The sequence below is a fragment of the Mytilus trossulus genome, chromosome 2 (assembly GCF_036588685.1).
Source record: "Mytilus trossulus isolate FHL-02 chromosome 2, PNRI_Mtr1.1.1.hap1, whole genome shotgun sequence".
NCBI lineage: Eukaryota > Metazoa > Mollusca > Bivalvia > Mytilida > Mytilidae > Mytilus > Mytilus trossulus.
Genome location: NC_086374.1, coordinates 41772357 through 41800293, shown reverse-complemented (window position 1 = coordinate 41800293; position 27937 = coordinate 41772357). Strand labels below are relative to the sequence as shown.

General features: G+C 30.9%; 1 protein-coding gene across 2 annotated transcripts; it reads left to right on the top strand.

The window, feature by feature from the left end:
* On the top strand, positions 1–27816 carry LOC134707277 (serine/threonine-protein phosphatase 1 regulatory subunit 10-like). 2 transcript variants are annotated; one of them, XM_063566912.1, is made up of 20 exons: positions 1–417; positions 748–816; positions 4117–4230; positions 9908–10005; positions 10357–10443; positions 10683–10867; positions 12882–12965; positions 14962–15516; positions 15815–16038; positions 17223–17364; positions 18192–18371; positions 18695–18756; positions 19114–19167; positions 19607–19734; positions 20297–20372; positions 20657–20866; positions 21325–21397; positions 22137–22319; positions 22939–23160; positions 25709–27816. In XM_063566912.1, the coding sequence occupies exons 3-20, from the start codon at positions 4228–4230 to the stop codon at positions 25810–25812; spliced, it is 2670 nt and encodes an 889-aa protein (XP_063422982.1). In that variant the 5' UTR covers positions 1–417; positions 748–816; positions 4117–4227; the 3' UTR covers positions 25813–27816. The 2 variants fall into 2 exon arrangements, with proteins under 2 accessions (XP_063422982.1, XP_063422981.1); XM_063566911.1 differs by lacking the exon at positions 748–816.
* Positions 27817–27937: the final 121 nt, after the last annotated feature.

The window sequence follows — 27937 nt, the reverse complement described above, 5'->3', positions numbered from 1 at the left end:
TCTGACGTCACAATCTACCTGCCAACTGTCACATTCGAGCGCAGTTTGCAGATATGAGCTTTGAAACATAGTAGTTAAATATTTTACCAAAATTTGATTTTTTGCAAACTGTTTAGATTATAATTTCTTGTTTAAACGATTTACAACGCACAAAGGATCATCATACGATACTTCAAAAGGAATAATCTACCGTTTATATCCTAAAACAGATCAGCATTTTTTTTCTTGGCGAGGCTGTTATAACTCGCCACCGTTGACAGTTCACAGATTTTTTCTTTCATCTCGAACTCTACAAACCACTTATAAGTGGAACGTGATAATTCCACCTCTATCAGGTTTTTCATGGTAGATTTTAGGGGTTGTGACAGGGCTGAAATAAAGCCCGTGGACACCAGGAACAACACCATATTTATAAATGTAAGTTTAATCTTTGAAATATTGGAAACATAAGTTGTATTCATGTGTGTATGAGTATGAAAGTATGAAAGGTGTACATATTGAATTATATTTCGCCATAAATGGGTTTTGAGAGGAGAAAAAACTACGGTAAAAAAAATTCAACAATGATTCAAAATGGCGACCGATGAAATTAGGAACGACTACTATATTTAGAAAATCAAGTCACGTGACCATAGTAAACTATAACACGTGTTGTTATAACGAAACTAGCGCGACACACAATTATTTGTTAATCATGCTGTATAGTAATAATCTGATATCTTTATTTACACCTATTATCACATACAGATAAAATAATCAAAACAGATTAGAATGAAAGAAATTAGATTGTTGAATTAAGAGAGAAGATTCACAGAGGTAAAGTCTTAAGAATAAATCAAATCATTAGTCCACTATTAGCAGACAACATCATGGAATAAATGAAACAACATTAAACAAATGACATTACATAGAAAACAATAGATTGAGCAACACCTAGCCCTTCAAGTTCTTTTTGAAGTGTCAGTACTTAGTGAAACCTATTAGGCTATACAGTGTTGTTTAAATGCATTCAGTGATAGGGTATCCATTATCAAACAATATATACTATAAATCATCTAGCCCTTAACAGTTGCATCACCAAACCTTGTAGTTCCAGGACAAGAAATTAGTTAAATCCTACTTTATTTGGTGGAGACCAAACAAACATTGACAAAAAAAACCACTGGAAAAACTAACAAATACCTCTGCTAGTGATACATGTACATGAATGTGTTTATTATGAATAAAGAATGCTAAGACAATTTTGACAGATGCAGTAATCAGGTAAATGGAAGAATTTTCTCACCATCATGACCTGTCATCATGGAAAATTTTCTTTTTAATTAATAAATTAAGATATAAATTTATATAATATTTGTATTCACCAAATTACATGTATGCCCTTGGCCCAGGAAGTCATGTACATTTTGTAACACAAACAACATATCACATTGAAAGTGTAATGCTTTTGAATTAAATGCCACATCAGGGAAACTGAAATGATGTTATAAATACACAGAACTAAAGGGTTTTAAATGTTATAAAAAATAATAAATTGTAACATATAAAAAAATAACAAATGTTATGATGTCATTACTATTTTCACTAAAATACAGCTGTCTCAGCATCTCAGAACTTTATTGGTTGCGGATTTGTTTGTGTACAAAATTAATAAATGTAATTAAATATGTATGTACGCCTTAGGCATCATCATTCCTGTCACATGTCTAGTTGGTTGAAATTACTTGTAGTTTTATTTGTGTGATTAGTTTAAAGCTCAATACTAAAGGAACAAGGTTAAGAAAGTTATTTAAATTCATGTTAAGGCAATGTGATTTTATACATGTACATATGGTTTACTATTAAAAAAAAATATTTGGGAGTTGTCTCATTGACACTCATACCACATCTTCCTATATCTACATACATGTACATGTACAATGATTTACTTTTTAAAACTTAAAGCCATAAGTTTTTTTTTATTTTAATGGAAACATTGAATTGTAAATCAATGAGGTTGAGAAATAATCCTTCATATAGGTGGGAGAGTGATCCATGAGCCATCACTTTTTTCTTCTACTAGAGCACACATGGCACATGGGAGGTTTATTTTCCCTGATACATTTAATTTGAAAAAGATAGATTGTGAGTGAATATAAAAAAGAAGATGAGGTATGATTTCCAATGAGACAACTATCCACTAAAGACCAAAATGACACAAACATTAACAATTATAGGTCACTGTACGGCCTTCAACAATGAGCAAAGCCCATACCGCATATAGTCAGCTATAAAAGGCCCCGATATTACAGTCTTCACACTGAGTGGCAGCCCAGGCTTGTAAAATTGCTCTCCGGCCTGTAAAAATCATATCTACAGGCCAACAGAACTAAAAAAAAATCAAAAATGAGCTCCGGGCCTGTAGATTTAACACTTCACCGTGAAGACTGGGATAAGACAATGTAAAACAATTCAAGAAGGCTTCATAAAAAAAAAAATGGATAGAAAAATTAATTAGTGTGACAAAAAGAAAACTTAAGAAATGAATATCAAGATAAAGATATCAGAAGATACATTTTGTAGCTCTTATAATGTGCTTTCAGAAAGAAAAAAATGGGGTCACAAGACTCATTTTCTCGCTTCAAAACCAAATAGGTAAATTCAAACTACATTCCTTTATAAAAGTTAACACTATCTAAATTATCTCCCCTTATATGGAAAATTGGACAATTTGAATCCAATGATTTTTTTTTTTATTGTCTTTTGCTATTTTACAATCTTTGATCGATGAAGAAATCTTATCTACCTTAAAATAACAATATACAATGACCATGAATTCTGAAATTAGTGTGGTCATGATTCTACAGTGTCATTGAGAATAACCGCATGTCTGGCTTGTAATAATTGCTTGCATGTCATTGTGAAATTATTTTTTATATTCCATAACATATTTGATAAGGAACATAGGGCGTTGTCAGTTGAAGCAGCTACATTTACATTTCATTAAACTGAAGAGACATCTAGATGATGCATTTTCTAAAGATAGGCCATATGGATATATGCATTCACCCGCTAGACACCATGAATTAATTAGTCAACTTGTATTGGATCAATGGTTCGGCACATTATCAAAGAAGTCCTTTTAAAAAAAAAACCAACATTTGGGTGTTTTAAATGTTGCTAAGCATTGCATATAGAATGTAAATTGATTGGTTTTAAAACAGAGAAAATCTGCAATTTAATGCAGCAAGTCTTAATCATGTTATTTATTACATTTGATAGACAAATGTTAAAAGAGGACTCTTTTGAACTGCTTGGAAATCATATAGAATCATATGTAGAACATATTCTTGCCAGTCGACAAAATTTAAATGGGAATTTTATAGTTACTAAGTAGTATGTCCTAATTATACCAGTTGCTTCTACAACAAGTATATGTACTTTACACAGTTCTCTTAATCAGTGATTACAAACCTAGTGGAAGTTCTAAATTAGAATTACAGTGATTTCAATGTAAAATGCTTCAATGTGGTTCCAGGATTTGAGGTAAAAAAAGGGGGAGACAAAATTTACCATTATTTTTCATTATTAAATTTAGAAAGTATTTATCCACATGCAAGTGTTGGGGGACATCAGAGTTTGAATCTAACTCCTATTGAACAGCCAGATTTGCTTGATATTTTTAAAATTTAGTAAATTTAAGAATATGTCTATGATAGTGAATTTAAAACACTCAAGAATTGAGAACAAACTACCATAACATGGTAGTTGATAATAATGGCGCAATACATACAAAAAAAAAAACTAAAACAACCATAAATGAAAAGGAAATGATATTTAAGTTTGGTTATTGTTTAAAAGAAGTTTTTTTCTACAAATCTTTAACATTTTAGAACTCTTTAAGTTCAGAAATAACCAAATATAATGCTTCTATGTATTCATCAGAAATATCTGATAAATTTGGTTTATCTTGTGTTACTTCTTATGTGTCTAGTATGTGAACAATGTATATGCATGTACATATGTATATGTCATGTACAAAAAACATGTATGTATAATTTTAAAGATATGTTGAACACTTATATCATAGGATTAAATTATGATTGTTATGGTGATTACTTCTTGTTTTCATTTCAGATAATAAAGAAAAGTACCCAAATGAAAGACCGGTTAACCTTACAGAACCCTTTCGCCGTTTAAACCAGAACTACTTAAATTTTGACATAAATCAAAATTTATATAGATAAAATGGTAATGCTTTTATCAAGGCATAGAAAAAATGCTTTGTAATTATCAGATAATGTTCATGGCATACAAAGGATGATAATTTTAGAAAGCACAAAAAACAAGATGAATAAAGAATCGAAATTACACCTTCAATATTAGTGAGAGCTATGACATCTGATCAACTTTTTTAGAACTTGCTGGGCTAAGGGACACCAGAGGACAACTCATACTGAAAACATTAAAATTTCTTAACACATCTAAGGGCACAAAAAATCTGACTAGAAATACAGATTTATCTTCATAAAAAAGAATCATCTGTAGTACAAAAGTTGATTGGTGCAGCCATTGATTGATCACATGTATTCCCCACAAAAAATGAATATATACAAAACTTAATTAAAATACAAGTTTAAAAATACGAAAAAAATGTACCTTGAAAAAATATCATAATACATCAAACAATTTCTTTTACACCATTATACTTATAGAAAATGTTTAAAACTGATATGGGGTTTTATAGAAAATGTTTAAAACTGATATGGGGTTTTGCACAACCTTGAGATGGGTTTTTTGTGGAACTTTAAATTTTAAATTTCAAAAGTTTTCTTTTGAAGAAATTTTAAATCACTATTTTTTGTCCTTCATTTAAGGTATGTTTTTTTTTCTCCTGGCAATGGTGCTAACAAAGTATCAGTGTTTCATTGGATCAGTTTAAGGGAAACCTTAAGTTGTAGGTCAATGATATTTAGTGAAACTTTTGAAAAGTTTACATCATTTTTAGATCATTTAAACATTTTTTTTAAAGGGAACCACTCTATAAGACAATATTTTTATAACCATTGGCATTTTTTGTTTCCATTTGGATCTTTTGGTCATTAACTTTCAGGCATGATTCATTGACTGTTTTTTCTTTTGCATATTAATTCTGATTCAAAGTTTTAAAATTCAATTCTGGGAGCTACAAATGTATGATGAATTTATTTACATGTTACTTTAATATTGTCATCTAATTTCAACATTTGCATTATAATTTCAAAATCATACATGCCAGAAATATCTTTGTCAACAGTAATACGATTAAGTTAATATTTAGTGCCTAAATCATTGCTTTTGTTTTTTAATCAAAAAGTTTTTCTGTACTTCTGATAAAGATATATTTTCTAAATATTAACAAGTCACCATGGTCAATGATATAAAATTAATATGATTTTAAAGCAAATTCAAAAATATTTTAATCATGTGGCAAAGCAATACGAAGATGATTTTCTTTTCATATATATTTTGACCTTTCATTTAAATAAAGATAACTTATGTAAAGTCATTATGTATATATGATGGATGTTTTCATATCTACTCAAACTTTTCTTTAAAAAAATATCTCTTATAACTAGACATTATGGTTTCACAAACACCATATAAAGCTGTTAGTTGACTATTTGAATAGGATGATCAAAACATATATCGTTAATCATGAGATATTGGTAAAATGGGGTAACATTGAACCATTTCAAAACTTCTTTTAGGCCATAGTTTTTTTTTTTTTTAGTTTTACGAACCCTCCTACCCTAATTTTTGCCAAATAGGAAAAAAAATAAAATTAAAAATGTTGATTTTTATTTTTTTTCTCCTCCGACCCAGTGTTTTTCATGCCAAAAAAAATAAATTTTAGTTCATAACTGCATGAAAGAATCTAAATTTATGCTCTTGGTGATTTAGTTAGTTGTTGCACATTGATTTTCAATTCAAACCTTGTCAAGAAAGAAAAAATAGTTGTTATACTAGTAGAAAATCTCCTGGTGAAATAAAAAAAAAAAATTTTGATATTGACGGTTGGTATTAAAAAAAAATCAGCAGCAGCAGTTTTTTTTTTTCTTTTTTTTTCCGTCCTCCTACCCATTGGTTTCGTCAAAAAATTTCGTAAAACTAAAAATATAATAACTATGGCCTTATGTAAATGATGTGTCTTTTGAACAAAACAAATTTGATCAGTTTTTCTCAATTAAGAACGCTAAGGCTTTTTCCAGGACACTTCCCTCCCAAAATTAAACCAGTTCCCAAATAGCTGTGACTGAAAATAGAAGGACAAAATGGTCTTGTGCAATCACAGATCCTGTGCCAACACTTCGCTTATAAGGATGTAAAACTTTGTTGTAAAGACCTTTCAGGATCCTCTGGATTTGTAGTAATGATTCTCTTAATTAAATAATTAAAAGCTGAATTTTCATTGGCTGATGTAATTATTACCAGAACCTTATAAGCAAAGCAGTGACACAGGATTTGTACCGACCGTGCAAGGGCTGTATAGCCAGTCAAGTTTGTTAAAAACTTCCATTTGTTGGATTGTATTTTAAACAGAATGGGTCATAAAGAGTAAGACTGTGTGGCTTTTCTAATGGTGGGGCCTTGTAGTTTAAGTCTGATTCAGAACCATTGCATGTATGGCCATTAAGACAGCAACTATCAGTCCATCATTGTATATATATCCTTAACAAGAAGTTTCATTGGAAATCTGGGCCCTTAACAGGCAAAGATTAATGAAAATACTCTTAAGACTTTGAAAATATAGGGGGGGGGCATTATTAGTAAAAAGAATCCAATAATTTATTTTTGATAGATGAATATGATGGCAACAAATCTCAATTTTGATGAGTCACTTTTGAAATTTGAAAAAAAAACTGAAATTCTAAAAGATCAGAATAATCCTGTGATGGAACAGGCTAGACACTGAAACTTATTGGATTTGGCATAGAAACAAGGTGAGTGGTAAAAGCTCTCTTTGGCTCACCTGTGATTACCATTACTTTGCATCTGTTCTCTTTTTTCCTAAACTTTTCTTCAAAATATGACAAACCACTCATTGGATCAAAATCTATATGATGTATACATTCAAGTTTTTGATTTATATCTAGGATGATCAACCAACATGTCCATTGGCTACAATAAAGCTTGAATGGCTAATATCATGCAAACTGAAGCAATAAGAGACCAACTGAGAGGATAAAAAAATTAGCACAATAAGTTTATATCTAGTCAGAAAAATATCTTGACCCCTAATTATTTTTTGGAACAGTTTGTGAAGGTTATCCATGTAAATTGTCAGCATGGCACATTTTATCTACCAGTAAAATCTAAAGATGCTGATAGAGTTATCTATTTTGGCAGTTACCATCAATTTATTTAAGAGCTAGGTTAAAAATGTGAATTTATAAATGAGAGTTTCATAAAATGTGTTTGGTTTTGGAATTTTCAACTTTTTTACTGCAGAATTATTCTTTTCAAATTTTTGATAGCTGAAAAACACCCGAATAAAACAAACTAAATACCCAAATTTAAAATGTTTATTCAACTTTTGGTTTATTCAGAGGTTAATAAGAAAATTTGATACTTTGGATTATCTCCCCTTAGCTGTAGCAAATTTATTTCTCATCTTACAGGCCCATAACTATATTTTTCAATAAAAAAAATGTTGAAAAATAATTTTATCTAACAATTTTTTTTAATTAAAAGTGAGAATGTTGGCAATAAGATATGCAGATACATGATGAAGCGGTAGATAACAAGCAAGTTTGTATGCCATGAACATTATCATTATGTTTGATAGAATTATTAAAAAAACATTGTTAGGATAATGTCGTTTTATAAGGATCAACTGCAAACACATATGTAGTGTTGTGTTCCAAAGGTAAAGTATTGACAGTTTATAAAATAAGAAAAAAAGAAGATGACGTAGTGAGATGCAGAGGATATAATCCCTTTTAATAATTTCAAATACTTGGTATGGTAACTGTACATGTAGATATAAAAATGAGACTTGCATTTACTGTAGACTTTTCTTCCAAAATTTTAAAATTTTTAGCCAATATTGAACTCAGTGAAAATGGAAGTCTCATTTGGAAAAAAATATATGAAAAAAGCAGACATATCTCTATAAGCTATCTGGGATAAAGATAGCAAAATAATCACATGTAACATTAAATCTAAAAAAATATATGTAATTTAGGGCCAAAAAAACTAGTTGTCAAATGAGCTATATTTTTGGTTTGATTTCAACAAGGCAAATAGAGAGTAGATTTTGACCAAAAGATTTAAAGTTGAACATGGCCTTTATAGCTATAGGTCCAGGCTGTTTCTATCTAATCTTGCACAAACAAGTTGAGTCGAGGAAAAAGAATAATACATGCATATATCTTTTTTTCAATTTAAGGTTATTTACATGGAGGAATTTTTTGTTGAATAAATGATACTGGAAGGCATAATAACTTTCATTCTAAGTACTTCAATAAGTGAAAAATCTAAATTGTCTGAGAAGTATGAGTTGACCAAGCAGACATGGGATGAAGGAAATTTAGGCTCTCTAAATTGAATGAGTAATTATTTCAATTGAGGCTAAAAGAGCAAATCAATGCTTGGGTACTTGTGCTATTTTATTTCGGATCTGCAGAACAAAGTTTCCAAATAAGACTTAAAAAAGATCATTTGAAGGGTTAAATGAGAGAATTGGAAGTAATTTTATATGGGAATGTTGAATTTATATTTCCTTCAAAATATTTTACACTATAAGGAATTTTCTAATGACCAGTTGGTTTAATTATCGCTTTTATTTCTGACCATACTCCCCCCACTCCCCCTCTTAACCCAGCTGACCTTTAAGTATGGTAACCACATTTAACGAGAGAATGACTCAAGAGAATGCAACTAACTAGTTGTACTTTTGCTATTCTAGATACAAGTAGTTGGCTAGCATGCAGGCCGTTATTGTAAACAATAAAGGGGTGGGTTGATTTATTGACACGAAGAAGAATATGGAGCAAGCTGCTATACATATATCTTGTAAATAGGGCTACAAACTTCACTAAATGCCTAACTAAAAAGGCAATTCTCCAACTTAAATTTCACAATTAGCATAGGCAGATCCAGGGGGTCAATGCCCCCATTTGGTGTTGAAAAATTTGGATTCTAAAGGGAATCTCTGAAGTATGACAGGAGTGCCCCCTCCTTATGTTTTGGATCTGTCAATGAATATCTTGGGAGTTGACTTGTTTCAAGGTTTATAAACTTAATGCAGAATATTATCTGATTTGAGATGTGGCTTTTGCTATTGTTGCAAAACATACAAAAATTAATAGGAATAACCAAAAATAACAGTACAATAGACAACACTATCATTAAGGGAAAAAGACTCCTAAACAATACAAATAATTGTGCATACAGACTTGAGCCTCTTCAGTCCTAGTCTATTAAGACCATATTTCCTTATTTAAAATCTGCAACTAACTGCTAAAAGTCTGCAAAAATTGTAAAAAGACCTGGTAAATATTACACAAAATAACCCAAGGTAGCGATAGTTGTTGAGTATTGCCTCTCAGGGAAAGCATAAAAAATGTGAAACCAGATTCCTTACCAAAACATATTTTATAAGTCTATGTGGTTATTAATTTCACACTCATTATTCAAAGGAAACCAAAAGACTTGCAATAAAAAAAACTATGATTAATTGGATATAGTTACTTCTTGTATCAGTGTTATTTTGTAGTGTTTTCCAACCAAACTACAACATGAGTGATGTACACATAATATTTTCCATTGGAGTTTTTATAGACGCAGGTACCTCACTGAAATGGTTCATAAACTAGATCATTTTTTTTAACAGATTTAAAATATTTTTAGTCAATAGAATTGTAACGTATTTGTTTCTTTTCAGCCTCCTATAGATCCACTACAATTATTGAGAGCATTAGCAACTCTTCTGACCTCAGAAGGTGGAATCAAAGGTCCTGCTGAATCCACACGGATTTGTGGGTAAGTTATTTGGTTTCATTAATCATTCTATCCATAATGTCCTGATTATTCAGATGTGTAAAATAAACATTTAAAGCAATGCCTATACTTCAAAATAAGCTCCTTGCAAGACTGCCTTTCAAACCCTTTTTTGAGTATAAGTGTGCTTACTAATTGGGGAGAAAGTGTGATTCAAAAGGCAGTCTATTAAAAGAGTTAAACCCAATTGTTTTCAGCAATTCAAATTTCAGAGAAGTCACAAATTTGTGTTAAATGAAAAAATGTGAACAGAACAATTTGGTTAAAAATGCAATAGAAAATCATGTTTTTACCTTTAGAAACTAGAATATCATAAATATTGTTTATTTACAGGCTGATGAAAGAGGCATCAAAGTTGGTCAGTAGATGTATTTATATTAACATTTTGAAAGCCACACATTCACAGGAAGCTTTGGAGAAGTAAGTTTTTGCATCATTATTGTACAGAAAAGGAATTTAGAAGAGCTTTTATATTTTTCATGTCTTTCAAAATAACTGGCAGTATAACATAAAAGAGCATTAATCATATTTTTGTTTGTTTCCCAGCAAATAGTTCTATTGAATAATTATGTTTGTTGAATGTTGAGGATTATTGTGTGAAAAGGTAGATGTTGTATTCTTGTAACAATTGTTTAAAATGTATTTGGCATTCTTTACAGGTTCATTGAAGATGGGGGATGGGATGTATTGAATCTTTGGCTGTCAGATTTTAAAGAAATTGACAATCCACAGCTGTTAACAGAAATACTGAAAGTTTATAAAGACCTTCCTGTTACTGTTGATTTACTGAAAAAAAATAGTGCTGCCAAAACAATCAAACAACTTGGAAAGTCAGACCATGAAGGTAAAGAATTTATTTTTAGATGTTATTTACACTTTGTTAGGTTATTTATGATTGCAGTATTTTAGGCTGACATTAGCGAGAATGCAAGTTCAAATGTCTGTAACTGGAATATGAGGTAAAATATAAAAAAAAAAAAAAATGTGGTGTGATTGATTACCAATGAGATAACTCTCCACCAGAGACTAAATGATAAAGAAGTTAACAACTTAACAATAAGATCAGTGTAATGGATTCTACAATAAGAAAAACCTAAACTGCATTGTAAGCTATAACAGGCTTTGAAATGAAAATGTAAAGCAATTCCAACAAGTAAACTTAGGACCTGATTAGTGTGATATACAGCAACAAACCACTGAATAACAGTCCCAGGACTGTATAAACCTTTTTTTAAACTACTGTGAAAGTACTTTTATTCGTGGGGTACCAATTTTCGTGGTTTTCGTGGATGACTCTATCCACGAATTTAAGTGTCCAACGAAATAAAACAACCATTGTCCAAATCAAGACAAGAAAGGTCCCCATGTAGGTTTGACTGATGTGATCTAAAGAATGTATTGAATAACGCCAAACCAGAGAATACTTTAATAGCAGTCACAGAACTACACCTGCATGCAAGATTATACTCATTTAATCTTTAATAACCTAAACTGTACAACTTTTGATCTTTTAATTCTCATAAAAAATATTTTTGATGATGAAAGTCAGATTTCCGGTATTGATATGCTAGTATGATAAAGTGTTCATTTTATATCCTCATAGTTTTCGTACACATGGGAAATAATAATTTCATGCTGGGCTTGATTATGATAAAAATCATTTGACAATTTAAGATACGTTTATAGCATTTGTTTATGTTGCTGTTTTCTTTAGGTGACATGTTTATGGCCTCATTAACACCTTTCATGGTCTTTAATCTGTTGATCACTTTATCTTGGGTTAATTAGTGTTGTCATTAGGATTTACACAGGTCAATGTTTACTTTGCAATTTCCTTCAATCCAGACTATTTGTAACCTTCGTGTCTAAAGGATTTAATTTTTTCAATTTTTTATTTTTAAGAAAACAAAAATCCACGAATTTAAAAACCCACGAACATATAAATATTGCTCAAACCACGAAAATTGATACCCACGAATTAAAGTACTTTCACAGTATTTGTTTTTAGAAAAAATATTTAAAGCTCACTTTTCAAAAGTAAATTTGAACTGGAATTTTGTTTATATCAAGTGAAATACTTACACGATTCTAATTGTGAGACTAAGATGATATTTACAGTCATGACAGTGTCACTATGTAAAAAACCCTAATCATTTGTACTTAAGGTGGTATGGGTGTCTTTCGCCATCTTGGATTGTAAACAACAGAGAATCTAAGGTCCAAATTTTCTATCAAATTAGCAAAATTTGATGCAGGAATGCAGATATGTAATGTGAATTTTCATTTAAAAGAACCAATTTATAAGAATATAACTTAGAAATATTACTATTAATACAAGTGTAGAATATATTTTGGTTGTTTTTGAAGATTTTCAAATTGCATGTTAAGGGGAGGTAACTCTAAAACAGTGCATTTTCTGAAGGACTCTACATGAAATTTTCCTATTTTGTCTTTTAGCCGGAAAAAACGTACGGTGACCCTATCTTTTCTTTTCATATTCTCAAAGCATTGTCTGAAAGCTATCTTTTCCTAATTTATTATACAATTTTATCATTTTGTTTAGTTTCTATTCACAAAATGGTTATTTTTCCTGTATAATCCATACAAAATTTGTCATTTTGTCACAAGCTGTAGCTTGAGAAAATGCGCGGTGACCTATCATTTTTATAATATTTTTGAACATGTATCAATAGATACTACATTTTGACAAAGTATGAACAAATTCTATCATTTTTATTTTAGACTCCTATACCACCTTAAGGGTGCAGTTAAACTGATATTTAGTGTAGATTGTATATCTTGTACATGTTTTTTGCTTTTATGTACCACTTATGTAAATAAAAATGATTATATTGTAGGTATTAAAATTTTGTCAACAGAAATAGTTGATAAATGGATGAAAAAAGTGAGAGAAAGAAGTATAGCAGAAGGTGCAGATGGTGGTAAGTCAACCCAGCTCTTGACGTTTTAATATCGTGTGAAACTTGCTTATTTTTATGTGTAGATTTAATTTATTGTGTTATTAAAATGTCCTGTTACAAAATATTAGAAATTATTATAAATTAAGGAATGTATCTCCCTCATGCAAATCTCTGATTCCTTTCACGGATTTGGCTATACTTTTTGGACCTCTTGGATTATAGATCTTCATCTTTTAGGCCGTTTTTATTAAATAAGTTGGTTTACGGATCCGCCGACCCGAATTTTCGCTAATTCAAATAAAAATAAACGCATATTTGTCCTTAAAAATTATTTCCGCCGACCTCATATTTATCGATTTACTAAGAAAATTTTAAACGGAATTTTTGTGTTTACGTTTCGTATTCTGTTTCCTATTACTGCACTAAAAAATCGTAAACCAGTGCACCGGAAACGTGACTGGTTAGCTTTCCCTGACACCCAAAATCGAAAACAAGTCGCCTTGTTCTTGACGATACCAGTCGCATCCGTCATCGGACATTTTCAATTTTTAACAAGTTGATGAAACATCATTTTCTTATTGATAATTTAAGAAATTAAGACATAACCGGTTCATTATCTTAAGAAAAGAGGCTGAAGCATTGTATTTGCAGTGTGTAGCAGTTTATTTGATAAAAAATACAACTCATCACCTCGAACATTTTTGCAAGTTCCGGTGCTTGTCACTCGAAAACGTACATCAACCTAAATTTCGACGGCAAAATAAGTTTGTTACTTCATTTAAACGTGATAAAAGTTGCCTCTAGTAAATGTTTAATCCATTTATTGCATTAAAAACGTCATGTTCCTTTCCAAATAACTTGTTAAACATCGTTTATTTTTGTAAATTTTCTTGCATTCGTCCGCCATTTACCGCTTTCTAAACTAAGGATCTGAACCGGACCAGCTAAGACCGAAATCCGTACTTTTACAATAATTATTATGGACGCACGGACGAAACAGCTGACAGACGAATATTGACCACAAAGGGAAAAATTATGTATGTCACATGCATTAAGAGACTTTTAGTTACATCTAATTGATTGGTGTCTATAATTCCCTATATTTTTTTATGGATTGAATTTGTTTCAAACTTGATTAAAGTTGCTTAACTCTGAGACTATCACACTAGCTAATATCAATATATTATGGACCAGGTTAATAACTTATATATTTTTTGATGAGAAACACTGAATTTCATACTTAAGATAGTTTTGAATTAAATTGTAATTGATATATTATAATTTCTTTACATTTTTCAAAATAAAAAAAAACAATTTAGTGCTAGATATTAAATATTTAGTTGGAAGTTTCTCACAAGAACCTAAGTAAACTTTTAATTTGAAATGTTACTTTAATTGTATACTCAGATATGAATTGAACAATATAAAAAGAACATTATTTACATATGACCCTTTATACTATAGTAAAATCCAAACATTGTAGGGCACCACACGAATGAGCACTTCTCTTTCAAATCTCACAACTTCTCCCTATCAGTTTCAAAAAAAGAAGTCACTTCTCCCTATAATTCTGAAGAAGTGTGAGCCCTACAGATATCCGTAAACCAATTAAAAAAAAAAATGGAAAGATCTAGTTTAAATTTTTTTTTTTTCCCTCCTCCTACCCTAAGTTTTTTGGGCTGATGTCCGTAAACCAACTTATTAAATAAAAACGGCCTTATATAAGCTTTGGATTTCAAATATTTTGGCCACGAGCATCACTGCAGAGACATGTATTGTAGAAATGCGCATCTGGTGCTAGAAAATTGGTACCATTAATTTTATTAATTGGTATTGATGAAAAGTAAATATAGGAGGTTTTTAAAAAAAATATTTCAAGTCTGAATTATAGTAGTGGTGTTTTAATTTTGATATCTATGTGGTTAGTTTTTTGGGTAAATAGATTTCACTTACTTATGATCAGTATTTGCATGAAAATTTTAATTACAATTATAAACGTAGTCATTTATACTTTTAGATAAAGCAAAGAAGAAGAAAAGTAGTAAAGATTCAAAGGATGAAAAGAAAGACAAAGAGAAAAGTAAATCAGACAGCAAAAGTAGATCTGAAGATTCTAAAAATAAATCAGATGTTTCTAAGAGTAAATCTGAAAAATCAGATAGAGTGAAAGTTGAAAATGAAGAATCAGAAATAGTAAAAGGAAGAGTAATAGAAACCCCAGGAAATGGACTAAAAATTCACATCAAGTTAGAACGAAGTGATAACGAGAAAAAAGACTCTAGTGATAGTAAAAAGAGGGCATCAACAATGAAACGTCTTCCTGGTCGGTTTAGATCAACTGGCCTTGAAGAGGAACTTGTATTACCACAGAAAAAAATAAACAATGCTGAACCTACTTCAAAACGACCAGGTTCTGACCAAAAACCAAAAGACGAAGAACCACCTGAAAAAAAGTCACGACTTCAAATTTCTACATCACTGGCTGCAACAGCAACCACCAGTACATCTATATCATCACCAACCAGTACATCACCAACTGATTTAAAGGCCATTCCAAATGCCAAAGGCAAAGGTAGGTAGAACATTTATATGTATATATTAACAAAATAAAAAAAACCAAATAAAAGTTTTAAGTTTTACCTAGAAAAAAATCATGGCTGAGATCTATTTTACCATTCTTTGTCATATAGCAAACTTCTGAAATAAAATTAAAAAAAAATTTATGTATCTCTTCATATAAAGTAAATAAGAATAAATGTAGTGAAATTATATTTTTTCATAACCAAATTGAATCTCTTTGTTTTTGCCATTCATCAAAATGCTGGAAAGTTTTACTGAACTCAATATTAAAGAAAACATTTTGTATTCAGGTCATGAAATCCATGAAAGTAGTATATTTATGGACATGATAACAAGAGGCTCTACAGAAAGACAACCAGGACCTATGCGAAGGAAGAAGAAACTGCCTTCAGTCAATGGAAACTCCACCATCACGCCTGTCAAGTCTACATTGTCATCAACAACACCAATGACGCCCACAACACCACCATCTCCAGCAACTGTTACAGCCAGATCTCTACCTTCAGTTCCTTCAGTAAGACAATTATCTATGTACACATACAATTATCAACTCTTTAAAGGTCTATCTGAATAGAAGTCTGTCCTTATGAAAATAGTTTTAATCTGATATAAAAGAGGATTGTATGGTAATCCAAGCACTTACCATAGGCCACTTCCTCTATAAGGTCATATTATCTGTGATATAATGTGTTCTCAAGAGTGACACTGTCAATAAATGCCTCAATAAAAAGTGGTTAAATATAGATTCTACCACTGCATCGAGTGCAATACGATATTTATCCACTTGAGACAGTTAATTTTCAAATTCAAAGTCCGAGCCGCCTCGGCGAGGACTTTAAAATTGATAATTTAACTGTCGAGAGTGGATAAATATCGTATTACACGAGATTTGGTGGTGGAATCTGTTTCTCTAAGGGAGCTACCATTTGATTTTTATGGGGGGGGGGGGGGGGGGGGCTAGGATGAAAAATTTTGTCCTGCCTTTTTTTTTTTCACTCTGTTCGGTCCTGCTTTTTTTTTTTTTTTTAGTTTTATATCCAGACTTTGTTTACATAAATTGTCATCCTGACTTTTTTTTTGCAAGTGTCTCATCGTGCCTTTTTTATTACACAAAACTCCTGTCCTGCCTATTTTTTTCAAATATCATCCTAGCCCCCCCATAAAAATTAAATGGTAGCTCCCTAATGATTTTCTAACATTATGCAGGCAAACTTATATTCCTTCTTTTCGAATGATCTGCAAAAAGATGTGTTCTTTCTATGTGACGTCGTCAGGAATGGTCGCCTTTTTTCATGCCGTCACAATAGGAAATTCAGAGGAAAGCAAGAAAATTCGACGTTGCAATTGGATTTTAAACAATGAAGTAATGAGATCAAACGAACCACACGTTGATTAAATTTTTTTTATACAATGGGTTCAGAAAGGGATAAATTGACAAAGAATTAGAGAAATTGTTATACCTAGATACACAAAGTATTAAATTAAAATAAGATAAATGTAATATCAGCATGTTGCTAATGAATTAATGTAAAATTTGTAAAGATATTTAAAAAAAAAAACTAAAGGGGGGGGGGGGGAATAATGTTAATCTACGCCTACCAACACTTTTGAGGTGTGTTTTTTCTTATTATAAATAAACTTAAAATTTATAAGTTTCTTATTTCTGAATCCTTACATTAAAACTATTTGTTGTTTCAGTTTTACAAAGATACTCTAGAAGAAAATAATGATGAAACAGAGAAATCATCTGAGAAAGAGAAAAGTCCTTCCCCGACAGAAGAAATAGAAAAGAAAGAAACATCTGAAGATGTAGAAATGAAAGAACCTTCTGAAGATGGAGGTAAGATCTGTTGATAACATACAATACTATAGGGTTATTGCATGAATATTGGGGAATATTGTCCTGAGTAGAATCTTATATTGCATGAGCTTGCGAGTGCAATATATGTTCTACAAGGGACAATATTCATGCAATAACCCTTTTATTGTATAGCAATATAATATTTGAAAGTAAAAAATGGTTTAAACTAAGATTTTGTCGTTGATGACGTCATGAATTTTGAAGATTTTTTGCACTAGTGCAATATAAGAATTTATTGCACGCTAACTTTTGGTTACTTTCTGTGGGAAATATTATATTGCTATACAATAAATCAAGTTATTTCACAGTAAGGTGGAACTTGTGTCTTTCAGAAGAATGGTGTTTGGAATATATGTTACAAATATTATTATTTGGTCACTCCTTATAAATGTAGTGCTTCCTGTACATTTAAGAAATGAGGTATATTTTAAATTGAATATGATATATGACTTTTTATTGTAATAAATATAAAAACAAGTTATAAATAATTATTAATGTGATATGCTTGTATATATGTATACATATATATGATTTATTGTCATAGAAAAAGTTCTATTGTGTCATTTTGTTGACATCTTTTATCAAACGGTGGGAATCGGCCAGCCAGTTTAATCATAAGAAAAATCAGAGAAGTCCAATTTAAGATAATCATTTTTGAAAATTGGTTAATTTGTATTTATATGTTCTGATGATGATGATTATTTCTTATGAACATTTTGATTTACAATTGCAAAGGGACATTGGGGACTTATTTGTTACATTTGCAATAAAATGTAGTTTTCATACCATTATTTTTTTTTTAAAAGGAGAATCGAACAATAGTGAAGAGAAAACTGAAGAAAATATACCTGAAGATCCCAACGCACCAAAAGGTCTTCTTACAAATGGAGTAAAAAAGAAGAATAGAAAACGAAAGAATGTAACTTGGATTGAGGAACCCAAATTAAGGACTTATCATTATTTTGCACTAGATGAAACAGAAAGAGGTATGTTGATTTTTATAAGACAAAATGCAATAATGTACTTTTTATGCCGAACCTAATGCAGCTATGATTTTGTTTTTTCTTTAAGTTTAACTGAAGAATATAATTGGTATTGGGATTGCTGTTTGGTCATCATTCTCACAAAACATAGATAGAAAATATTTAAGAAATTGTCTCATATGATATTTATTGGGCCAACTGTTTGAAGTTAGAAATTTATATTATTTTGAAATGAACTGATTATGAATAGAAATTTAACATATATCAAAATACAAAATACAATTTTATCAATTTATTGTCATGAATTTATTTTTTCTGTATTGCAGTCAATGTAAACCGAGTGGACTTTGATCAAATGAAGAAGCAAGAAATGTTATCAGACAGAAAGGTATGTACTTGTTTTACCAACAGTATAGTTGTTTCTAATATATGATTGTATCACCCTTTGTTTTACTACACATATGTACTAGTACTTCTGTGAATCTATTATTTTTGCTTTGACTTTTTTTTTACTATTAACTATTAATTCAAGTTTGATTCTTTCAGTTCAAGTTTTATTCTAGCATTCATATGAGAATATATTCTGAAGTAAATGTCTTTTGGTGAAGTATAAGGGCTAGAAATATCATGGAAGGAAAGCAGAGAGAAAGAAAATTTGAAACATATGTTATATTTTCAACCTTATTTTTCATTGTACTGAAATTGTCTGTATTTTGAATAAAATATTTTCTTGTTCTGTTTATAGGCAATGGAGTCTGCCAAGAGATTGACTCATGATAAAATGGCTGAACAAATTCCTGTAAGTATTTTAAATTTAAAATGTAAATTATTACTGGTTCAAACGTGAACTCAAATAAAGACACTTTATGGAAAATATGTGTAAATATTAAATATCTTTGGACTACCATGAAAAAATGGAAAAAAATGGAAAATTGTTTTGAGTCATTCGAGGCTGGAAACATGTCCATCAGATTAGATTTACCTGTCTATGAGTTTATGAGACAAACTTTGAAAAGAGTAAATGTCATGGCGTGACCACATATTGCACAGATATCCATGACTTTGGTACATTTTTGTTTATTTTTCATAAAGATATTTGATTTTAAAAGTTTCCACATGATTCAGATCAACATATTTGATAAAAATGTTGTAATGTGATTTCTTTGATATTTTTTGTGATCCACAGTTCCAGGGAATATTTTCTGAATGTTATCAACTCAAGTTTTGTATGTTTTTAGTGGAGACGACCACCTGTAATAGAAGGGTTACCTCCTGGTATTGAGAACGGGGCAAACAGTGTGGAAAAAGACATTCAACGTGAGAGGGAACTGGTTGTACTACAGGCTCTTTTCTTTAATAAGGATATGTAAGTATTGGTTAATGAATTTAGTAAAATGAGACTTCAATTTCAATAAGATCAAGTTGATCAGATATTTGAAACTTTTTAAACAAGTCTTACAAATACCTTCTAAGAGCTTAATCCTTTATAATAACGAAATAGAATCTTTCTTATTTTCTTGTGTTAAAATGTCGAAGTGAAAATAGATTAGAATTCCTTTTTCATGTCCTATGACTATCCTTGTCACACAAGTTATTAGACCCCAAATTCATGATATACTTACACAAATCAACTGACTTTCAGGAAATAAAAATTATTGTTATGGTTTTTCTTGCAAGAAAAATGATTTCAGAATAGTCAAATTGACAGCAAATATTTTAAAATACTAAAGTATCTGAGTTAATTCCCCTTAGAAAATAAATGTTGTTAATCCATATATCTTGAAAACACATCTCCTACAGGATTAAACAGAAATTCAGGAAACTTTACATAGTTGTTGAACAATAGGGGAGGATGTGCATAATGCAATAAAATCATAAATTTAACATCTTACAGAAGGTTATATTTGTGAATTTTTTTATATTTTTAGGTTACCAGATAGTCCAGCAGAACCTGATCTAGAACCATTTGAACCATCAGATCCTAAGTTCATACCTTTAGAAGATGTAAGTAAAGTTTTTATTATTTCATTGTCAAATTTATTAAGTTCTTGATATTTTCATGTGTTTAATTTTATGCTAGAACATATCACAAAATCAAAGAAAGCATTAAATTTGTATCTGATTGATGATGGGCTTGCATGCCATGGTTAATTTCAAATTGAAGATTAAACTTTCTATGGATTTCTTTGGTGCAACTTAACACTCATGAACTGATTATTTACACCAAAATACATTTGGTTATAGACATCTCATAATAACAAAAGTCTACTTGTGATATTAAATTGTAGGAATCATCAGGAGAGGACAACAATGTATACAATCATGAGCAATATCATTCACATGACATGACAAAATCATCACTGCCACCACCTAGCCAACAACAAACCACCAATCCAGCCACTTTACCTCCAGAATTAATCAATATGATAACATCCCTACAGCAAGGACACCAGCCTGACTTGATGGCAAATATCCAGAATGTTTTAGCTTCTGTAATGGTAGGTATTCTTCCTTCAAGACCTTGTATTCTGTTTAAATGAAAAAATCATTAGGTGCAAATATGTGTAAAAACCAATTGTTCTATTCTGTGATGCTTTTTCCAAATAAATGCTTATCAACATCCTGTTTACCTGATACTTATAGCATGGTATTTGCTCACAGTTCATCTTGTTTACCCTAATAACTTCCTTGTTTTATGATTATGCTTACTGGACAAATAATGAGTGATAAATAATATCATGAAGGAACAGGCGGATGCTTGCTATTAGATGACTTGTTTCTAACATGTGAAGCCTATGACACTTGAAATAAGCTTTCACCTTGATCAACTGCTGTAATTAATCGTCAGTCCTTTGTTTCTTGTTCATTTATTCATCTATTAGATATTTTGTGAATCCTTTTTTAAGTCAATGTTATTCAGAAATAAATATGTCAAAGTTGTACATTGTATTTTTAGGGAAGCATGGGTAACCAGTCACAGGAAATGTATGATAAAGTTCGGGAATTACTACTGCCATTACAAAATCAAGGTAGGACTTACCACACAAATCTTAAGAACATGTACATTATTTTAATCTAACTAGCAAAGACATGAGTTTTGTGCTGTTTCAGGTACACATCAATTAAATAAATTAATTTATAATATTACACTTGTAAGGTGTAAATATATTTAGGAAAATCTATATTTGATTGATAGAGACTAGACAGTGTGACATTGAACAAAACCTCATATTTCCCTCGGAACTATCCACCAGTTACATAAAAATTCTATGAAGGTTAGATAAAAAATATAAAAAAATATATAAATCCCAGACTGTATCTTAATTTAACTGCCATAAAAATTCAGTCACTTTCTCAGTAAAAAAAATATAAATGAGAATAATTTTTTTCAAAATTTAGCTCAGGACACTGTCTCATGATTATAAAAAAGCTTTTGTCCAAGTTTTGTACAATTCTATGAAGGATTAATAAAGGTAATCATGGTAATTGATTTTTGTACAGTTGCATGAAGGATTGAAAAAGTTAGTTATGTCTAATAAAACTAACCACTGACCACTGACTGAATCTAAAAGTTTACTATGCCACAATTGATAGAAGGGTTATGGTCACTATATCTTGCTTCTGCAATAAATGCTGCTAGCTAAACAAAACAAAAAAGACTCATGATTCAAATTTGTTTGTTTAAATATATATAGATACATAACTCATTAATAGATGATATGCTACAGTTGTTTGGTCTCCTGTAAATTCAAATCTTCTTTGTTATAGGTCTTATACCAGATATGATGAATATGCAAATGGGACCAGGAATGGGTCCTCGTCCAAGACTGGGTCTTCTAGGCCAGGCACCACCAGGTTTTATTCCAGGACCAGGAATGCAGGGTGCACCACCTCCAGGAATGCAAGGTCCACCTCCAAATATGCAAGGACCGCCAAGATTTCCTCCACCAGGTAGGTTACATGGATTGTTAATGAAGGAAATTTTTATTATGCCCCACCTAAGATAGTAGAGGGGCATTATGTTTTCTGGTCTGTGCCTCCGTTCGTCTGTGCGTCCGTTCACTTCAGGTAAAAGTTTTTGGTCAAGGTAGTTTTTGAAGAAGTTGAAGTCCAATCAACTTGAAACTTAGTACACATGTTCCCAATGATATGATCTTTCTAATTTTAATGCCAAATTATAGTTTTGATCCCAATTTCATGGTCCACTGAACATAGAAAATGATAGTGCGAAGTTCAGGTTAAAGTTTTTGGTCAAGGTAGTTTTGATGAAGTTAAAGTTACATCAACTTGAAACTTAGTACACATGTTCCCTATGATATGATCTTTCTAATTATAATTTCAAATTAAAGTTTGACCCCAATTTCACGGTCCAATGAACATAGTAAATGATAATGCAAGTGGGGCATCCGTGTACTATGGACACATTCTTGTTGAAGCTGCTCTTGTTTTTGTTAAAGTGAAATTTTGAACACACCATTCAGTTACGAAAAAAGGAGATTTGTATGTAAATCCAGTTAGATTGAATTTAACGGAGTACAGAGTGTTTAATCAATTTATTTCTTATTTCTAGGACCTGTTGTCCAAGGTGAAGAATGGAATGAGAATATGATGGGTGGCCCTATGGCAGGTCGAGGAAGAGGAGGTATGCCAATGAGGGGAGGTGGTGGTAGAATGCCTATGCCAGGACCACCCAATCAAGGACCACCTATGGGACCAATGCAAGGAGGCCCTATGCAGGGACCTCCACCTCAAATGAGAGGAGGTGGAAATCAAAGGGGAGGTAGAATGAGAGGTAAGTTGGTACATAATTCTCAGTAGTTGAAATTAATGTTATCTTACTGTATATTGAGTCCTACATTGTCTGGTGTGGAGGAAAATCTTTTCTTTCTGCCACTTACTACATACAAATACTGATCAATTTGTGTGTTATTTTTTGTTCCCTTGATTCTATTATGAGTGTTAATAATATTTGAATTACAATTTACCACCTCACAGCTCTCTTTGAAAGTTCACTTTTCTCTTCACAGTGTGGATGAAGTATAAAAAAAGAAGATGTGGTATGATTGCCAATTAGACAACTCTCCACAAGAGACCAAAAGGACTAAAAAATTAACAACTATTGGTCACTTTATGGCCTTTATATGTTAGGCATATTGTCACGGCCATGACTCCTGTACCTTACACCGAATATCTAAATGAAAAATTATTGTACGCATAGGAACCTGAAGAGATTTTACAAAAACTATCTTTGTTTAGAAAAAGACAAAAACAAACCTGAACTGTTTTTATATTTATTTTTGTTACACAAAGATTCGTAATGCTCATAGTTGATAAAGAATATGTATTCTTATACATAAATATTGTTGTAGTTGTAGAAATTCATAGTAACATCGGTTTTGTTACAAACGTGATAACGTTTAAAGATGTGTATTGTAATTTTATACACATCTATGTCATTGTCATTCTTTGGAATGTGACGTAAACAAACACTGTCTAGAACAAGGTAGATAATCTGGATACAATAATCGTCGTTCTCGGCATACACAAGTCCTACCAGCTTAAACGAATAGTCCATAGAACACACATAATCCTAGGAATAACTTCATAACAATTTTAATAGAAGGTAACAGCTGAATATACAAATATACGGTCTTGAGTTGATAACAACTTGACGTTGTTCCAATCGAAATCTAGACGGCACAATATTCATGTCTGTTTCATGTGGCTGATCACTTAGAAAACTCGTATCATAATAAACGAGACATGCTTAAATTCCTCTCCATGTCTAGAATATAATTATACAAATTTCCCGATGATGTGAATACGGAATAAAGAGATAATTACAAAAGTCTGTTCAGGTAGGAAACGGAAGTATGACGTTTCCCGTAGAAATCAGTTTCTGATTGGCTGATTGGTTGTTGAGGTAACCATAGGGGACCTCGTGAGAAGCACGAGGATATTGCACGTAAATATCATTATAAAACATCATGCACGGACTGGGTTAGGCAGTCTGGCTTCAAGGCTCAAGGCAGTCTGGCTTCAAGGCTCAAGGCGAAAGCTAAAAATAAAAAGAACTGCTAGTCGGAAGGCAAGAGCAGTTTTAATTATTTGTCTTAAAAAGAGAAACAAGGAAAGGTTTCTAGAGACGGAATATTTCTGAAAGAGAAATTAATTTGATGATACAAAGAGTATACTTAGTTACGTAATAAATTGTGAACGGTATTCGTACATAACAATTAAGGTTCAGAAGTACAAAAGTTGAATTTAAATATAAATTCAGCTAAAAACAAATAACGCAATATTTAAGGAAAAATATATGTATATTTATTTCCTATAGAAAATTCCTGATAATAAAGGAATTTGATTACTTGACGGCATTACGGCAAGATTATAAATTATTATCGTATAAATAAATAACGTATCGGAGTAGATACTTTATAAATTGTGTAGAGTTATAATATAGAAGATTACTACGTCATAGCAACCGTCAGTTAAAGAAAGAAGACTGTCCGTTATTTCCATATCTATATAAAGGTTCCCAGTATTTTTCCGCAGAAAAATACATTGTGCAAGAGGATCAGGCAGCTACCAGGAATATATTGACTATAATAAGACATATTTTTATTTATAACATATTATAAATATTTCACATACGTAATTAATAAATTATATATTGTATATCCAACTTTCTCATTCATTTTCACCAAAAGCCAGAGACTCAACGATCCCTTATAGATAACATAATGTGGTGGCTATATTAAAGGTTCTTCTTGTATTTAGTAGTCTTGTTTGGATAGTAAAGTCCTTTCTTGTATATTGGTGTAACTTTGACCGGTAAAACTATAAACAGTCAAAGTCCCACTAGTATACGAATTGTTTTAGTACATGGTTTAAGGTACACAAGAACTAAACATAGCCCTACGGCGTTACAATATTAATTATTACATGTGCTATATTATTTCATCACTGGAGAAACAGTATTTGTACAAAATAAGAAAATATATAATTTATTTGTACTGGCTATAAAACAGGAAGAAAGATGTGAGCTTCCATTTTCTACCTGTTTCAAAATACAAAGCAAGTCTGTATTTTCAAACATTTCTAATAAATTGCATATTTGAATCGCTATCCATGGTTTATAATTCAAAAATTGATAAGTGATTGCAACTTTTATAGTAGCATGAAAAGCTATATTTTGTTGCTAGATGAAATTTTATATAAATTTTAATTTTGCAAAAGGCAAAGCCCTTAAATATTTAATGGTTACTGTTTCAAAATTTTTATTCAAGCATACTTTAGATACCTTTATGTCAATACATTATTCAAAATTTTGTTTTCAGGACCAACAAACAGAGATATATGTAGACATTTTGCAGCAGGAGGTTGTCGTCGTGGAAACACATGTTCATTTTTACATCCAGGAGTTAATGGGCCACCCTTATAGCAGAAGCTAAATGTAATCTGACTTGAAATCAGCTTTAAATCAAACCTGTTATTCTACAGGATACAATAAAACCTGAGATTAGATGCAGGATAACCCTCCAGTGGAATATTGTGAGACTGGGTCCCTAGGTTTAATCAAAGAGACGAAGATGAATCTCCACAACTGGAGTGTAAAAATATTCTACTGTGTACAGATGTTATCCACAACGAGAAAATCTACAGTAAAAAACAATTATTCCACCTTCATATAAAGTCAATCTAATTGCTGATTATGAGAGAGAAAACTTAGTGCTTCCATTAATGATTGTGTTCATGTATAAGTTGTGAATTTTACTAATACTGACGTGTTCAGATAAACAGATCTAGTCACCCATTACGAGTGTTAAAAAAAGACCAAAAAACCTAACATAGTTAAATGGCTGTGCAGTGTTGATGATTGTTATGATAGAATTTGAATGATGACTGTTTTGGGATAATGTTACAGATATTTGATGTTTGTATAAAACCATAATATTTTCATAGTTATTTACAGTAATGTCATCACAGATGTATTATGGATATGTGCTTACTATGTTTTTGTCTTGTGTAATGTCAAAACTGCCATGCAAATTCAAAGTATAAAGTCTAAAATCAAGAACTTGGTTAATATTCTTCTATTATCTTGAAATCATTGTTGTTTGGTTGTAAAGAATTTTTCATTTTTCTGTTTGTCAAAATTTATGTCTAGTTCTTGAATGTCTGAAAAAGGGAAAATCAAGATTTCATATCATTAGGCAAAATTTAAAGATACATCAGGTAACAGGAAAATTATCAGTAAATTTTAAGAGGGAAACTGCAAAAAATACCATTACCTGATGCAATTTGAATTGTATTTCATAGTTTGCTAATATCAAAATTATCAGAAAAGAATTTGTACATGATAAATGAATGGAAAGATCATGTTTTTGGTATTTGACTCTAAAAAATTAAACTTTTCCTCAGAAGATTCTATTTAAACTGTAACTAGTAAAATCCAGTTGCCAGCAGAGAGTATTGCTGCTAATTAATAAATGTACATTTGGGACATAAGTAGAAGCTATACACGTGGTTGCCAAGGAAGGCTCTAAAAAAATGCATCAGATTTGCAAGTTTGGCAAAGAGCTATATTTTTATTTTTGTTATGCATTTATACCTGTTACTTTAAGAAATCGTGTATAAATAACAAACATTTATATATTTTATTGTACATAAAACTGATATTGACAGTGCTATTTATACATTTCAGCATGTTTTGTGTTTACTTGTAGTTTTCACCTTTTTTCTTTCTCTGTATTTCAATTAACAGTTACATTTTATAAATGCTATGTTTGAACTGTATTCTAACTCTAGAAGCCTAAAATATTCCATAACTTGTTAAGAGACCGAAATCCTGGTAAAGTTAAAAGTAGTATGCTGAGTAAATGTTTTTTATATGTGTTTCTAGAGGGATGCGACTATATTTTTTGCGCAAATGAGTGCATAAATATCCTACTTTAGATCAGTTCACACATGGCTAACAGTCAGTCCCCCTTGTTGATTAGAGTGTGATAGTCTACTAACCTAATACACATCGATTAGTGCTAAATTCTTTTGTATGTTTGGATGACTTAACTATCTGAATGACAGTAAAATTGCATGTGTAAATTACATTGTTGTGAGAAAGTTGAAGTGCCAATTTTTCTGCTTTCATAAGTGGACAGAAATTGTTTGATAAACCTATATGTCATTGAACTTGTGTCTGATTTGTGTATTAGTTTGAGAGATTATGGATTTGTCTGCATGTTTGAGTGATACTACCCCACTGACTGTACAAATGAATGGCTTTAAGCATGTACTTACATTGATCAGACTTGTGATAATTCCATGTAATGGGATCTTGTAGTTTATACATAGTATTGTTATATACATTCTCTTACTTATTTTAGAGAGTGCTCTACATGTATACAAGGTAATTTTTTATGAAAATTAAAAAATATAATTATTTTGATGATTTTCTTTTAATGCTGCCAAATACCTTACTCCTATAATCCCCTTAGATGTAATCATCCAAACCATTTAAAAAACTGCAGAACAAATTTCAAGTTGAGATTAAATTTCCTTATAGTGTG

Coding starts and splice junctions, on each gene's coding strand:
- LOC134707277 (XM_063566911.1), top strand. Junction 15,517..15,814: donor TCCAAATGCCAAAGGCAAAG/GTAGGTAGAACA, acceptor TTTTGTATTCAG/GTCATGAAATCCATGAAAGT. Junction 21,398..22,136: donor ACTGCCATTACAAAATCAAG/GTAGGACTTACC, acceptor TCTTTGTTATAG/GTCTTATACCAGATATGATG.